This window comes from Rhinoraja longicauda, chromosome 33 (genome assembly GCF_053455715.1).
Source record: "Rhinoraja longicauda isolate Sanriku21f chromosome 33, sRhiLon1.1, whole genome shotgun sequence".
NCBI classification, from domain to species: Eukaryota; Metazoa; Chordata; class Chondrichthyes; order Rajiformes; family Arhynchobatidae; genus Rhinoraja; species Rhinoraja longicauda.
In genome coordinates this window covers 2,195,970-2,212,668 of record NC_135985.1, presented here as the reverse complement: position 1 = coordinate 2,212,668, position 16,699 = coordinate 2,195,970, and the positions used below count along the sequence as shown (strand labels likewise).

The 16,699-nt window shown below is 41.5% G+C and overlaps 1 protein-coding gene across 11 annotated transcripts in view; it reads left to right on the top strand.

Annotated features, from left to right (window-relative positions):
* Nucleotides 1-15,493, top strand: part of znf710a (zinc finger protein 710a) — a 43,920-nt gene extending 28,427 nt beyond the window's left edge. For 2 of the 11 annotated variants that reach the window (XM_078427131.1, XM_078427132.1), the window contains 4 exons: nt 662-721; nt 5,960-6,151; nt 10,236-10,410; nt 13,197-15,493. In XM_078427131.1, the coding sequence (XP_078283257.1) occupies nt 662-721; nt 5,960-6,151; nt 10,236-10,410; nt 13,197-13,411 (642 nt within the window). In that variant the 3' untranslated portion in view covers nt 13,412-15,493. Of the gene's footprint in view, nt 1-661; nt 722-5,959; nt 6,152-10,093; nt 10,155-10,235; nt 10,411-13,196 lie in introns of those variants that run through there. The other 9 variants (XR_013549253.1, XR_013549254.1, XM_078427133.1 and 6 more) reach the window with 9 other exon arrangements.
* Nucleotides 15,494-16,699: the final 1,206 nt, after the last annotated feature.

Here is a 16,699-nt window from a genome sequence, read left to right as displayed (position 1 = left end):
TTTATGTATCAATAACTGTTTTACTGCAACTGATTGTGACCTGATGCTTGGAGGAAGATACCATACAAGGATATTAATTGTCTTCTTTTTTAAAATGTGAACATTAACCTTTAAGTCTTCAGTGTGTTTGTGGATGTTTTTATTATTTTTTATGCTGTCCTTGGGTCAAAAATGTTTTTTGTTTCCTTGGCTGCTGAACTATTTTCCAGCATAATTTGGCCATATTGGGAATTCAGAGCCAATAAGAGTGTTTTCCCTTGGACTATCTCCGATGGGATTTTACTTTGCACTAAACGTTATTCTCCTATCATGTATCTTTTCACTGTAAATGGCTCGATTGTAATCATGTATTGTCTTTCTGCTGACTGGTTAGTACGCAACAAAAGCTTTTCACTGTACCTTGGTACACGTGACAATAAACTAAATGAAATGTGATAGAAAAATATGTTAGTCTGTGCACTGAACATAGAACAATGCAGGACAGAATCAGGCCCATTGGGCCACAATGTCTGTGCCTGTCATGATAGCAATCCCATTTGCTTACCATGTGGTCTATATCCCTTCCTCATGGTCTATATCCCTCCATTCCCTATCTGTTCATGTGCCTGTCTGAAATCTTCTAAAATGTTGCTAATGTATCTGCTTCCACCACTTTCCCTAGCAGCTGGTTTTAGGCACCTACCACTCTGTGTATATCGGAGAAAAAAACCCAACTTGCCTTGTAAGTATCCTTTAAACTCCCCCTGTCCTCCCCTCACCTTAAACCTTTGCCCTTTAGTATTTAACATTTTTATCCTCGGGAAAAGCTTAACTGACAGCCCTATCTATGCCTCTCTCAATTTTACATACTTTTTATCAGGTCACCCTCAGGCTCTGGCATGCCATTGCAAAACATCAAAGTTTGTCCAACCTCCTCATTGCTAATACTCTTTAATCTAGGCAGAATCTCAGTGAACAACTTCTGAATCCTCTCACAAGTCTCCACATCCTTCCTGTTAAGTGTCAAAGAGAACTGCATACAATACAGTGTGTCCTGACCAAAATTTTATCCAGCAGTAGCATAACTTACTGAGTTGTATACTCAACTCCCCAACTAATGCCCCCTTTTACCACCCCGGCAGCATGCACTGGCACTTTCATCGAGCTGTGGATTTGTACCCCAAGATCCCTCGAATTGGGTTCTCGAATCTTAATTGCAACAGAAGCTAATGCTTGTCAAACTCAGCATTGATACGGTCTAATTGTAGTGATGGATCTATAGGCAATAGAAGTGATGTTTCTCGTTTGGAGGAGGTGTATATGAATTGCAGGAAAAAGTTTAAGGCGACTGGCAGGGAATGCCGTGTGAAAGAAAGACCTGCTTGCTATTCAATTTGTAGAAGTTAAATGGAAAAGTTCTAGTTGCTCTTAACGTCAGTGTTTAAAAGGCAACTGAAAATGTTATGGAAAGGGTAGACCTGGGTTACAGTTTTCCTTAGCAAGGCTGTGAAGTATCTAGCTGCTGTTCCTTCCTCTCCTTAGACGGAGGCTGTGAATGATGGAGATGTGGCAGCAAGAGAATTTGGAAGTCTTGTAAAGGAAAATGTTAATCTCTTTAAAGAAGGAATAAAATCAGGAGTGGGGTTAGAAACAAGAAACTACAGATGCCGGTTTACAAAGAGACAGTGTTGGAGTAACTCATTAGGTCTAGTAGCATCCCTGGAGAACATGGATAGGTGACATTTTGGGTCTTGATCCTTCAGACTTGGGTGACGTTTTGGGTAAGGACCCTTCTTTGGACAGATCGTTGAGGGTGGGAGGGAAGCAAGCTATAAGAGAGGAGGGGGCAGGATAAGAAATAAGAAAGGTGCAAGCCCTCTGATGGGATTGTACTGTAGGCCCCCCAGTAGGAAGCAGAAGATAGAGGAACAGAGATGTAGGCAGCTTTCTGAAAGAAACCAAAGCAACAGGGCTGTCTTAATGGGTGACTAACTCCCCCAATTTTGACTGGGACTTGCTCAGTGCCAAAGGGTTAGACAGGGTAGAATTACTGAGGTGTATCCGAGGATTTCTTCAAAAAGTATGTGGATAGTCCAACCCGGGAAGGTACCATATTGCCATCTGAGTGCTCTCTGATTAGTAGTGCAACTCCTCCATCTCTGTTGCCTCCCTCTCGATCACGTCTGAAACAACAAAACCCGGGAACATTGAACTGCCAGTCGAGTCCCTCTAGCAGCCACGTTTCTGCAATGGCCACAGCATCATAGTCCCAAGCACTGATCCAGGCTCTAAGTTCATCTGTTCTCTCCACAATACTTCTCGCAGTGAAACAAACACACTTCAACCCATCAGCCTTCCCATATTTCTTCACCTCTACCCGCCTGTCTTTTCCTTTTTGTCTTACTGCTCCTAGCCTCCACCTTCCCATCACTCCTTCCAATTTCTGATCATCTATTCTGGTTCTCACTTATTTATCTGATTACTGCATCTGCAGCCTATTTTTCATTTTGTCTACACAAATATAATATAAAGTAGCTTTATTGTCATCCAAAAACATGTTTTTGGATGAATTTACGTTACCCACAGTCAACAATGAGAGGCAATAAAAAAGAAAGCAATAAAACACACAATCACAAAAATCAACATTAAAACAAAAAAACATCCATCACAGTAAGTCTCCTCACTCACCTCACTGTGGTGGAAGGCCAGAATGTCAGAGCATCTGACTCTACCTCCATCCCCCATCCCCACCTGCCTGCATTTGGCAGGTAATAGGTGATCACAGGCAAGGGGTTGTTAGGCAGATGGATGAGCAAAGGTCAGAGATGAAAAAAGTGTGAGACAAAGGGAATGAAGAGTGTAATTGTGGAGTCAGAGGAAAGGATGAGGTGGAGGGGGGGGGAGGGAGGTGAGGATGGATGCAAGTCCAGTTGGGGCTGGTAGTTTGTTAGAGATTGCCTAAAATCGGGGTTAGTGTGTTGTTTAGTGGCCAAACTAACTGTTACTATAGTCTCCTGTTACTGCTTTGTCTTATAGCCTTATTTGCTTTTTAATGTAACACACTGTACCTTTTTTACGCAAACAACTCATTATGCTGAAACCTGAAGCCTGCTCGAGATGCCAGAACTCAAAACTAATGGACAAAATTGGACAACTTAGTCCATGAGCTTGTTTCATACAAACCATTGTGAAAGGTCCTGATGATTCCTGAAAATAATTCGTATTAATTCCTGATTTATGTAGTTATAAAAAGTTATTTTAAACCTGTATCTGGATCAAATTTATCGAGGGAGTCTTTGGTGATAATGTGTGTCACACAATATCCTAGCTGTAATTTGATTCAGTCTTGGTCAGGAGCTCCTCTTGCCCTCTTTACAAAGGGTCTAATGAATCTTCACTTGCTGCATAAAACCAACCATTTGTTCCAGAAGTTAATTACCCTCTTTGAAAAGAAGCCCCTCAAAGGGAATGCTGCAGATGCTTTGGTGGGTCAGGCAGCATCCAGTGAAATGATCTATAGATGCTGCCTGACTTGCTCAGAATCATCAGAATTTGTATTTCAGAATTTTGGTGTCTACGTTTTTCTTTCCTTTCCCCCTCGAACTCCAACCTAGTTTTGAGTTTCCCTAATGTGCAAGCACGATCCCTTATTCTCTTGGGAATGTATCTGATCATCTATTCTGGTTGCATTCCATTGTTGTATTTAATAACTTAAATAAAACATCTTCAGTCTCGTTTCTGGCAAAAAGAATACCCATTGCCCGAGGCCTTGATAATAACTCAAAGTTTAATCAATTAGTTAGCAATCTAATGGCCCTCGTCCAAATTTCTTCAATCATCTCACTCGTGAGCAGATAAAAATGTGATGGAATTTTAAACGAGGCCTGACTAAATACTTGGGGAGGAACATTATGGTGCTCTTGTTTTAAATTGGATTGTCCTTGCAATATTACTCATTACTATAAACTCACGGCATTGTTCATAACCCTTCCAAGTCTCTAGCTCTCAAAAGTAAATGCCATCCCACCCCAGCAGACGCTGTAACTGCTTGGTGTTAGTTGTAATGGTATTTTCATCAGCTTGGGTTCACTTTCTCCCATGCATCAAATTCCTTTCTATATGGGGTTCTGAAAGGACAATGCAATCATTAATGTTTAAACTACCACAAATAATTCATAAGGATTTTGTATATGTTTTTCCTTTTATGCCACAGAATTTTAAAGCTGACTGACTACTGTTCAATTCACACACTCCATTTCACAAAGCATTATTTCTCTAATCTTCATCTACATTACCAAATTTATTTTCATGTGCTATCATTTTGGCTCTTGTAATCTTCTGCAGTAAAATGGGTGCTTATTTCCCCTCAATTCCAGTATTCTTCTGCAAAGATGATTGTCTTATGTACAGAGTTGCACAGTCAGCGAATGTGATGGGTTTGCTATGTTTTGATGCTACTTTGAAGAACTTGAAGGCCATTTAAAACTATGGCCAAAGAATAGGGAGTGTTATCATCTCCCTATTGGGCAAAGGGGACAGCGAGGTCATACTACGGTATTCATCCACTGAGACGATATGGGTGGAGCATAGAAATAAGAAAGGTGTACTCTGATGGGATTGTATTGGAGGCCCCCCAGTAGCAAGCAGAAGATAGAGGAACAGATATATAGGTTGATTTCTGTAAGTCTCCAAAGCAACAAGGCTGTCTTAGTGAGTGACTAACTTCCCCAATATTGACTGGGACTTGCTCAGTGCCAAAGGGTTAGACAGGGTAGAATTAGTGAGGTGTATCCAAGAGGATTTCTTCAAAAAGTATATGGATAGTCCAACCCGAGAAGGTACCATATTGCCATCTGAGTGCTGTCGTGACAGTCTCTTTGATTAGTAGTGCAACTCCTCCATCTCGATCATGTCTGAAACAACAAAACCCGGGAACATTGAACTGCCAGTCGTGTCCCCCTAGCAACCACGTTTCTGCAATGGCCACAGCATCATAGTCCCAAGCACTGATCCAGGCTCTAAGTTCATCTGCTCTCTCCACAATACTTCTTGCAGTGAAATAAACACACTTCAGCCCATCAGCCTTCCCATATTTCTACACCTCTACCCACCTGTCCTTTCCTTTTTGTCTTACTGCACCTAGCCTGCACCTTCCCATCACGCCTTCCAATTTCTGATCACCTATTCGGTTCTCACTTATTTATCTGATTACTGCATCTGTAGCCTATTTTTCTTTTTGTCTACACTAATAATGGAGCATCTGACTCTGCCTACACCCTCCCCCCACTTGCCTGTATGTGTCCCCTTCTCTCCTAATCTATCTTTCACCCATTATCCGCAGTCTCCCAAATAATACATAGTAGCAGAATTAGACCATTTGGTCCATCAAGTCTATCCCGCCATTCGATCATGGCTGATCTATCTTTCCCTCTCAACCCCATTCTCCTGCCTTCTCCGCATAACCTTTGACACCCTTACTAATCAAGAACCCATCAATCTCCACTTTAAAACAAAGATGATAGCTCTTTCTGATCAGTCTATTTTTCTTTCCTTGTTCTCTTTCCCTTTTGTACCTTCTCATTTTAATTATTTTTGTTTTCAATTCCAGGAGTACCCATGTTCATTTTTAGAGATCTAATTATTTTAACTGATGTTTTTTCATTTAGTTTAGTTTAGAAATTTAGCGATCGCCTGTACACTAGTTCCATACTGCACACTAAGGACAATTTACAGAAACCAATTAAACTACAATCCTGCACGTCTTTGGAGTATGGGAGGAAACTAGGGCACCCAGAGAAAACCCACGCGGTCACAGGCAGAGCGTAGAAATTCCATACTGACAGCACCCTTAGTTAGGATCGAACCCGGGTCTTTGGCGCCGTAAAGCAGCAACTCTACCACTGCGCCACCGTGCTGCCTATAATAAATTTGGATAACAACTTTATTCCAAGTCTGACCTGCTACCTCTTTGTCCCTGCAGGGAGTTAAAGAGTTTAAGTGTGAGGTGTGTGGACGTGAATTCACCCTTCAAGCAAATTTGAAGAGGCACATGTTGATCCATACGAGTGTACGAGCTTATCAGTGCCACATCTGCTTTAAAACATTTGTTCAGAAACAGACTTTGAAGACCCATATGATTGTTCATTCACCTATCAAACCATTTAAATGTAAGGTAAGAGTAAAGGCTACCGTTCTGATCCTCCTTGTAGTCTTCATCTAATGATAGTGACATAGAGCCAGCAACAGGCTGTATGTAGGGACAGCTTTAGAAAAGGAATATGGAGCAGCTAAATAGAGTGGTACAGTGTGAAAACAGGCCCTTCGGCCCAACATGCCCATACCGGCCAACTTGTCCCAGCTATACTAGTCCCACCTGCCTGCGTTTGGCCCATATTCCTCCCAGCTTGTCCTATCCATGTACCTGTCTAACTGTTTCTTAAACGTTGAGATAGTCCCAGCCTCAACTACATCCTCTGCCAGCTTGTTCCATACACCCACCATTCTTTGTGTGAAAAACTTACCCCTCAGATTCCTATTAAGTATTTTCCCCTTCACCTTAAACCGATGTCCTTTGGACTGGAAAATGGCAAGTTTTTTAAAGTGTACTGATGACAAAATAATTGGTTATCTTGAGTATAGCTAGAGAAATAGATTAACAGATTTTGCCAGCTGCAGAGATCTTGGTGTGACTATGTGAAAAAAGAAACCAAACACATCCGGCCTTTTTTCCCAATTGCCATTTTCTCCTCTCTGGCTGAGGCTGTGATACTGTTCTTTGTTCATTGATACAAGAATGGCAGAAATCTGGGAGGAACTGAGATGTAGGTGGATTTTTGGGGGAAGTATTCAATGAAGTATTCATTCAGTTTAAATGAAGCGGCAGGGACTGTCAGATGGAATGTAATGTGGAAAATTGTGCAATCTTTAGTAGAAAAATATTTGCATGTTGAGAGATTAAAAGACATGCCATTCAAAGAGAACTGGAAGTCCTTGTGCACAAATTACTACAAGGTTAAAGTTCAGTACAGTGAGAAATCAGGAAAACAAAGGGGATGTTGGCCATTATTGCACAAAATAATGAGTACAAGAGTGAATGTCTTAAAACAGTTATGGGGCATGAAGTAATAAGCACAGGAATGAGCGTCTTAAAACAGTTCTGGGAGCTGCACATGGAATGTTGTGTACAGGTCTGGTGCCCCTGCCCAAGGACAGATACACCTGTATTAAAGTTTTCACCATATTGATTCCCTGGATGGTAGATGTGTTTCATGAGGAGAGATTACACAGACTAGGATTAAGTTGGCAAATTTAGAACAAGGGGTGATTTCATTGAAATGTACCAATTACTTTGCTGGTTGGATGCAAGCAGGATTTATCTTCTCCCTTTTTTTAAAGTCATCCTTTCCTGATTTCTAAAATTCTCCAAATCCCCCTAAATCTTTACTATCCATATACCTGTCCAAATGTCTCTTTAGACCTCATGTACACAGCGTGGCTGTGTTCTGCAGCTGCGGCTCACCGGCAGTCTCTCTGTCTTTTTTTTGTTTTTTGTCTATTGTCATCGTTTAATGTACGTTTTGTTCTATTTTTAACTCTGTGTATGTGGGGGGGGTGGTGGGGGGGTTGGGGGAAACCTTTTTTCTAATCTCTTCCTCAATGGAGATGCGACCTTTACCGTGTCGTATCTCCGTTCGTGCTACGGCCTAACATCGTGGAGTCGGCGGCCTCCAGCTGGGATCGACCTTGAAGACTCCGGTCGCAGGGCCTGGACTTACCATCTCGGAGGCTTCGGCCGTGGGCCCTGCAGACCGCAACATCGGGAGTTCGCAGGTCCCTGGCTGGCGACCGGTTTTTGGGAGCTCCAGCCGTAGCAACTTCGACCGCCCCGAAGCGCGAGGTACGATCGACCCGCTCGCAGGCCCTTCATCGCCCTGCGTGGCCTGGCCGCGGCACTTTCCATCGCCCGGTGGGGGCTCAGGACTTTCATCGGCCTGCTCGGCTCGGCTCGGCCCTGGGACTTTCCATAGCCCGGTGGGGGCTCAGGACTTTCATCGGCCTGCTCGGCTCGGCCCTGGGACTTTCCATCGCCCGGTGGGGACTTCAAAAAGTTGGGAGCCTCGATCACCTCGTGGCACCACGGGAGAAGAATGAGGAGGAGATAAGACTTTTCTTTGCCTTCCATCACAGTGAGGGTATGCCTAGAGCAATCACTGTGATGGCTGTTTGTGTAAAAATTGTATCTGTGTGTCCTGTGCTTTTTGTTGTCTACTGCCGGACCCTGACGTGAGAGGACGCTGGCGTTGTTTATTCGCCGCTTTTCCGTTAGGATAGTTTGTCTGTTTGTTTTTATGTTGATTGTTTTTGTAAAGCGCTTTGAGCACCTGATAAGGCGCTATATAAAATAAATGCTTATTATTATTATTATTATTATTATTATGTATATGTTCATACAAATGTGTAACTGGAACCAAAGTAGTAAAGCTGTCACAATGTTTCAACAACAATACTTGTGCATTACTACCAGTGGCATGTAACCATCAACAATACAGACTGGTTATTGTTTTCATGCATACACTCATTAATGTGCATGAAATCTGTTGCAATGTTGCTAATCAGCTTAGTTTCTAATTAAGGAAACAACCAATATATAGTAGATTGCATCACCTGAAAATCTAACTGCAGATTTTATGACCTTGCAATAGTGGGCCAAATTTTATTAGGCTGTACCCCCTCCCTTGAACCACCCAAGATCTTCCAGTGCTTCTACTTACCCGGCTTAGTTTAGTTTAGCGATACAGCACAGAGACAAACCCTTCACCCACCGAGTCCGCACCGACCAGTGATTACCCCGTACTCTATCCTACACACTAGGGACAATTCATAATCTTTATCGAAGCCAATTGCCCTACAAACCTGTACGTCTTTGGAATGTGGGAGGAAACCGGAGCACCCTGGTGAAAACCCTCATGGTCATGGGGAGAACGTATAAACTCTGTACAGACAGCCCCCGTAGTCAGGGTGGAACCCAGGTCTCTGGTGCAGCAACTCTACCGCAGTTCACTAAAAACATTGTTTGGTTTTAGATTTAAAGTGTTTGTAAATTTGTCAAAGAACAAAAGAATTGGAGAATTTTAGAAACAAGCAAAGGATGACTTTAACAAAAGGAGAAGAGTAAATATATAATGTAGCAAGACATAAAAATGGTTTGTAATTTCTAGAGGAAGAAGATTTTTTTTAAAATATTGCTCTCTTCAGAGTTCTAAAAGAGGAATTGATATTTTGTGTAAAAGCAAACAATATTTAAAGCACACAAAAATATGAAGTACTACAACATATAAAACGTACTGGGCAAATGTGAGATTGCTCTCACGAGGACCGCAGTAGTTCAAGAATGTGGCTCTCGTTATCACCTCGAGGGCAATGAGGCATGAGCAAGAAATATTGATGTTCGCATCAATGCCTAGATTTTGAGAAAAACTAAAATAGTTTCACTTACCCATGCTTGCTATAATGTGAGTTTGTAAATGAGTTGACAATATCTATTCCACTGGATAAAAAAGAGGAAGAGAGCACTGAAAGTGGCCTGATTACAAACATTGAGTCCTGTCTATTCCTCTGTAGTGTCTTGTAACCCTGTCTCCTCTTCACCCACTGACCTTTCTGCAGACTTGGCTAATGATTGGGAGAAAGGCTCAAATTTTCCTTCATCTGCAGTCTCTTGTGTCACAAATTTTAACCTGTTTTCCTCTGGTGCTGAATCTTTGTTGTCTGTTGTGTTGCATGTTGATGTTTAGTTATCTCAATTTATGCAAGTTACCTTCACATTGGAATAAGTACACTTGGGAGTTCTTCACCTGGCTCAGTGGTTTTCCGGTAGCATTTTTTCATTTTCAAAGCTCTCAGAAAATTATAATGCCCTTCATTTTTGATGACTTTCTGTAATATGTTCAGAGTTCAACTGCTAGGTATGTTGTAGTGTATAATTAACATCATAATATGAGAATGTTTAACCATAAGTTACTGTGGTAGTTCACCTGCATCAGTCATTGTTTAGTACCATTGAGTTGTAACAGTACTGTGCCTTTTGTGCTTTTACATACTATCTCCAATGAAGAGTAGAGATGGATGAGAAAATTACTTCATGCAGTAGAAGCAAAGACAAACTCTTTTTTAGGGTGAGCCCCTCAGAGAATCATTTAATTTGGGGGGATTTTACTTTTAATGAGATTAAAGAACTTGCTGGGTTATTTTTTCAGGTTTGTGGTAAAGAATTCAACCGGATGTACAATCTCCTGGGTCACATGCACCTCCACTCAGACAGCAAGCCGTTCAGATGTCCATACTGTTCAAGCAAATTTACCCTCAAAGGCAATTTAAGCCGGCACATGAAAGTCAAGCATGGTGTCATGGATATTGTTCTCGATGGACAAGGTACAGTATGGATGCTTGTACTCATTGCATATTATAAACTAAGATGCACATAACCCAAGTGTTTCACTTATTGCTTTATTAAATCAAAGTCACAAAATCCTGATGCAATTTTTGAAACATGTAGTTGGTACTGGTGTAATCATCAATGTACTTTTACACAAATTTGGTTTTGTACGTCCGAGCTCTTAAGGATAGCGGAGTCAGGGGGTATGGGGAGAAGGCAGGAACGGGTACTGATTGAGAATGATCAGCCATGATCACATTGAATGGTGGTGCTGGCTCGAAGGGCCGAATGACCACCTCCTGCACCTATTGTCTATTGATTCTGCATTAGATTAGTGCAGTTTGAAGAAGGGTCTCGACCCGAAACACCACCCATTCCTTCTCTCCGGAGATGCTGCCTGTCCCGCTGAGTTCATCCTCGGGCTCATCCTTGCATAAATAAAGGAATGGATGAAGCTAACAGAAACTCTGACCATAGCCTATTGAATGTGTTTAGTTTAGTTATACAGCATTTCAAAGTGCCTTTTGGCCCGCCAAGTCCATGCCGACCATTGATCACATCTTCACACTAGTTCCATGTTATCCCACATTCACATCCACTATCTACACACTAGGAGCAATTTACAACTGCCAATTAACCTTCAAACCCACACGTCTTTGGGATGTGGGAGGAACTAGAGCATCTGGAGGAAACCCACACGATCAAAGGGAGAACGTGCAAACTCCACACACCCGAGGTCAGGTTTGAACCCGGGTCCCTGGCGCTGTGAGGCAGTGGCTCTACCAGCTGCACCACCGTGTCTTCAGAATAAAATTTGAAGTGGGAGTGAAATAGTATTCTTGGATTCTGAAATGTAAAGAGAAAGTCATATCTGAGAGAATTGACTTATGTGTCCCATCCTGAATTATTAAGTTAGTTGTTTAAGTTGCTTCCCTTTGGAAACCTCATTATGTATAATAATTAGTGCTGATTATGTCTGTGCATCCATGTGTATGCATGATGCAGCTGGGAAGGTCAATGGAAACTTCAGCCAGAAGTTGTTCCTTCCGCATCACTTGCTCACTAATCCCCAGTGTACTGCCGTCACTCGGCTGGCTAAGCCTAGATGCCTGTGCATGTTCATAGCCCTGGATGTACAACGGAAACCTTTCTCGAATGAGAAAATGAGAAGAATTGGTGCGGAAAACAACAAAAAATGGAGACAAACCTTGGTACAATGAACAGTTTTGATATTAAAAAGAACAAAGATGTTGGATGATTCAAGGAATAGGAAAACAACGAAGATATTTACATTGACTATAATGCCATCTCCTTGCAAAGCCCATGATATTGTTACTATTGAAATGCAGTCAATTGCATATCAAGCACGACATCAGTTTATAGACAGGAAGATGCTACGACCAGAAAATATTGATCTGCTCTCTTGTTTGGTCTAGGATAGTGATGAGCCATATTTTGAATAGTTGAAAGGAACTTTGCCAAATGTACAGCCTGTTCAAAATGGGATTGAAGGGAAGGTGTTAGATAGAATTAAACAGAATAAGCATTTGTAGAGAGAAGTGGTCCAGGGAGGCCTTTTGGCTTATCTCAGAAGTAACATGCAAGTGAAATAAAGTAGAATAGAGGCAAACAGGCCAACACGTACAAGCAGAATTGCAAGCTTACAATCACAAACTACACATCTTTTTAAGGTTAGAAACTGAGACTTGTACATTAGACATATATATATACATACATGCATGCACATGGACATTAAATTGTGACGAAACCAGCCAGATTAGACATGAGAAAATATTTAAACAGGATATCAAAGGCTAAAAATAACATTCACCTCTGCAGATGAATCACACCATTTCATCTCTTTTGAACGAACAGCAGGAAATTCTTGTATTCTTTAACCCTGCCCTGGGAATGTTGACAATAATGGGAAACCAGTTTAGTATCTCAAATGTGGAAAGCTTGACTCTCATTGCAGCACTAAAGTGTTTGTATTAGATTGATGTCGGGCTTCTGGTGGGTCGTGCACCCACAGCCATCTCCCTTGGGTGAACACCCTTCCAGTTGAGTGAAGCTATGCCTTGGTGCTAATGCAGGTATTTCCACCTTGGATCGCAGTGAAAGTTGACGGTGGATCTCCCTTGATTGGTGAACATTGTGTGGCCACATCTTCATTTTTGGGTTATTTCTTTGTTCAAACACAGTGGAGTCGTGCAAGCTGCTCTCAGCTGAAGCTTTCCTCGTGCAGCACGTTATACTCCTCGTGCTCTGGTTCTTGCAAGGTGACAGATTCTTGATAAGTAAGGCTGTCAAGGGTTATGGGGGAAAGGCAGTAGAATGGGGTTGAGAGGGAACAATAGTTCAGCAACGATTGGGGTCGAGAGGGTGGATAGTTCAGCAACGATTGAATGGCGGAGTAGACTCGATGGGCCAAATGACCTCATTCTGCTCCTTTACTATGTGAACATGAGCATGATTTATTTTTCTTGGGTATGCCCATGCAGAAGACTTTACTTTTTTTCCCCCTCTTCCATCTAACTTAGAACCATAGAAAACACCTCAGTTGAAGAGTGATGCAGATTATCAGAGGTTGTGGCACAAGCTTTGCCAGAGGATGAGAGCATCTGAGCTAAAGGTGCTTCAATCCCATACTGAGGGCTTGTTGCAATTTCTGAGTTCCAATGAGCAGTTAAATGACACATTTTCACACATTTATTATGGGTTGTAATTTGCTTTAACCTAGTGACCCATTCATTCCTTTGACACTTTCCCTTTTATCTCACAGAAAGTTTATTGGACATTGGACATTCTGAACACATGGAAGGTCAGCAAGGAGATATTGATGATTATGAAGAAAATTCTTTTGATTACACAGCAGGGAGAAAAGGTCCTGATGACACTTCAGATTCAACAAAAATGTCGGATGAAGAAAGTATAAGAGATATATACTTTACTTTTGAAAAAGAAGCTGAACGATACGGAATGGACTTAAAACCGTAACTGAAGTGAAGCCAAAAATTAAATTGATCCTGTGCTTTGACCATTGTTAATTGTGCATAGCTTTTTATTAATGCTGCAGTTGCAGATTTGAAATTACATTCCAACTTTAAGCCTATGTTCACAAAAACATTGTAATGTGAATCCATTTTACACGTTACTAATCTCAGGGTTCTGTGAGGATTTTTTTTTTAAAGACGGTCTCTTCTGGACCAAAGCAGATGACTACTACCAAAATTATGTTGGTCTTTACTGTGTAAAATGTAACTTCAAAATAGGTTCTGTATATAAACATTAAACACACACACACTTACTTGCAGTAATTCATTGAATTACATCGTGGAGTGGCTTTTGTGGATTTATTTTCTTACTGGACTATATAATCATCTACAATAGCAATAAAAATAACAAATCTGTTTAATGATTGTGTGAACAGAAGAGTTTTTTTGGCGGACCTGAAAATTAAATTCATTAGAATTGAAGAGAAGAAAAAAACCCATGAAGTGACAAGAGATGAACCTGAAGGCTAAGGTGCTATACAAACCCAGATTTCTTTCATACACCCTCACCTTATACCATTGGCAAATCACTATCTTCTCTGCTAAATTTCTCTTACACACACACAATCTGGATTACATTAATGACTTGACTACGACTAGATTTAAACATCTCTCTGGTTTCCAGATGGAGATGTTTAAAACTCGATGTAGTCAAGCCATCAATTATCCTATCTCATCATCGACACATGGGTTATTAAGTTTAAGACCAGCTCATTCTGACTTTCTCCTACCCCACTACATAAGATGTATAATTCCTTTATTCCCAAACTAGAAACATTCTTTGATTAATGTTCTACAATTCTTTAAGCTTCTGTATTTTTCTCTTTTAAGTCACTCCTTAGAACCTACACTGAACCAAACGATCACCTGCCCTAATAGGGCTCTGCATCGCTTCTCTGTCAAGTGCCTTGGGTTCGTTGTGCTGTAGATGTTTTGTTGAAGCTGTACAAATGCAAGTATGTAACAGGAAGGATGGAAGGTAAGTGTTGGTGGGCAGAGGAGATTATTTGGAACTGTTAATCTATTAGCACTTCTAGACAATAGGTGCAGGAGTAGGCCATTCTCCAACAATGCTGCTTGTAGATCTACTTGTCTTTTTGGCATAAACCAGCATCTGCTATTTCTTGTTATTACATGTGTAGGAAGGAACTGCAGATGCTAGTTTAAACCAAAGATAGACAAAAAGCTGGAATCACAAAATGCTGGATTAACTCAGTGGGTCAGGCAGCATCTCTGGAAAGAAGGAATGGGTGATGATTCAGGTCGAGATCCTTCGTTATAACTGTATATAGATGGAGGGAGCCATTAACCTCTTCCTTACCCTCCCATTACATGAGTTTTGTGAAGTTCTTAAATGGTCAACATCCTTCCCAACTCAGTTGGTGTAAAAATTCCCTCTAATTGCTCACAATGTTGTCAGAAATCATTTGGTAGGACTCCAAGATTATAGACATTAGGTGCAGGAGTAGGCCATTCAGCCCTATGAGCCAGCACCACCATTCAATGTGATCATTGCTGATCATTCTCAATCAGTACCCCGTTCCTGCCTTCTCCCCATAACCCCTGACTCCCCTATCCTTAAGAGCTCTCTCTTGAATGCATTCAGAGAATTGGCCTCCACTGCCTTCTGAGGCAGAGAATTCCAGATTTACAACTCTGACTGAAAAAGCTTTTCCTCAACTCCGTTCTAAATGGCCTACCCCTTATTCTTAAACTGTGGCCTCTGGTGCTGGACTCCCCCAACATTGGGAACATGTTTCCTGCCTCTAACGTGTCCAACCCCTTAATAATCTTGTTTTGATAAGATCCCCTCTCATCCTTCTAAATTCCAGTGTATATAAGCCTAGTCGCTCCAGTCTTTCAACATATGACAGTCCTACCATTCCAGGAATTAACCTAATAAATCTACGCTGCACGCCCTCAATAGCAAGAATATCCTTCCTCAAATTTGGAGACCAAAACTGCACACAGTACTCCAGGTGCAGTCTCACTAGGGCCCTGTACAACTGCAGAAGGACCTCTTTGCTCCTATACTGAACTCCTCTTGTTATGAAGGCCAACATTCCATTGGCTTTCTTCACTGTCCCTGCATGCTTCCTTTCAGTGACTGATGCACTAGGACACCCAGATCTCGTATGTCCCCTTTTCCTAACTTGACACCATTCAGATAATAATCTGCCTTCCTCTTCTTACCACCAAAGTGGATAACTCACACTTATCCACATTAAAATGCATCAGCCATGCATCCGCTCACTCACGCAACCTGTCCAAGTCACCCTGCAACCTCTTAGCATCTTCCTCACAGTTCACACTACCACCCAGCTTTGTATCATCTGCAAATTTGCTAATGGTACTTTTAATCCCTTTATCCAAGTCATTAATGTATATTGTAAATAGTTGCAGTCCCAGCACCAAGCCTTGTGGTACCCCACTAGTCACTGCCTGCCAATCTGAAAGGGACCCATTTATCCCCACTCTTTGCTTTTTTTAATAGATGCTGCCCTCCAAATGTTAGTTTATAGATGTTGCCCTCCACTGAAAAGCAGCAATACCATGTTAAAATGTACACTATTGTGACTTTCTACAACACTAGTAGTACCAGTCTAACATCACATTTCTCACGAGTTCCAAAACCCTGCCACATGGTTAAAAAATGTGCAGAGCTCCACCTGCTGGCTGTTACTTCAAACCTGTTTTCATGCATTGCATATTTCGTTGGGTGGAGCAGCATCGTCTCATCAGTGATCTGAGCAACATACATTTGGAATTCACTTGCTATGAACGATTACAAAGCATGAGCTTCTCATTCCCGGATACGGCTAGGCAAATTTAAATTTCCCCAACCATTAGTGAGCTTTTAAATTTCCTCATCAGTAGTACTAATCCATAGCCTGCAACTGTCAATTAGTCAGGTTTAGATGACCAGGCTCACATTATTCTGACTGGTTTCCCCAACCCAAACTCTTCATTTACAAGCTCTAACCTACATCCAAATTCAAAGATAAGGTTCTTCCAACACCTTTCAGATCAGAAGTAAGGAAGGCAAACACAATGCTAGCATTTATTTCAAGAGGGCTAGAATACAAAAACACAGTTGCAATGCTGAGGCTCTATAAGATGCTGGTCAGGCCATATTTGGAGTATTGAGAGCAATTTTGGGCATCATAATCCAAGGATGTACTGGCTCTGGACGGTCCAGAGGAGGTTTATAGGAATGAGTGGGTTAACATGA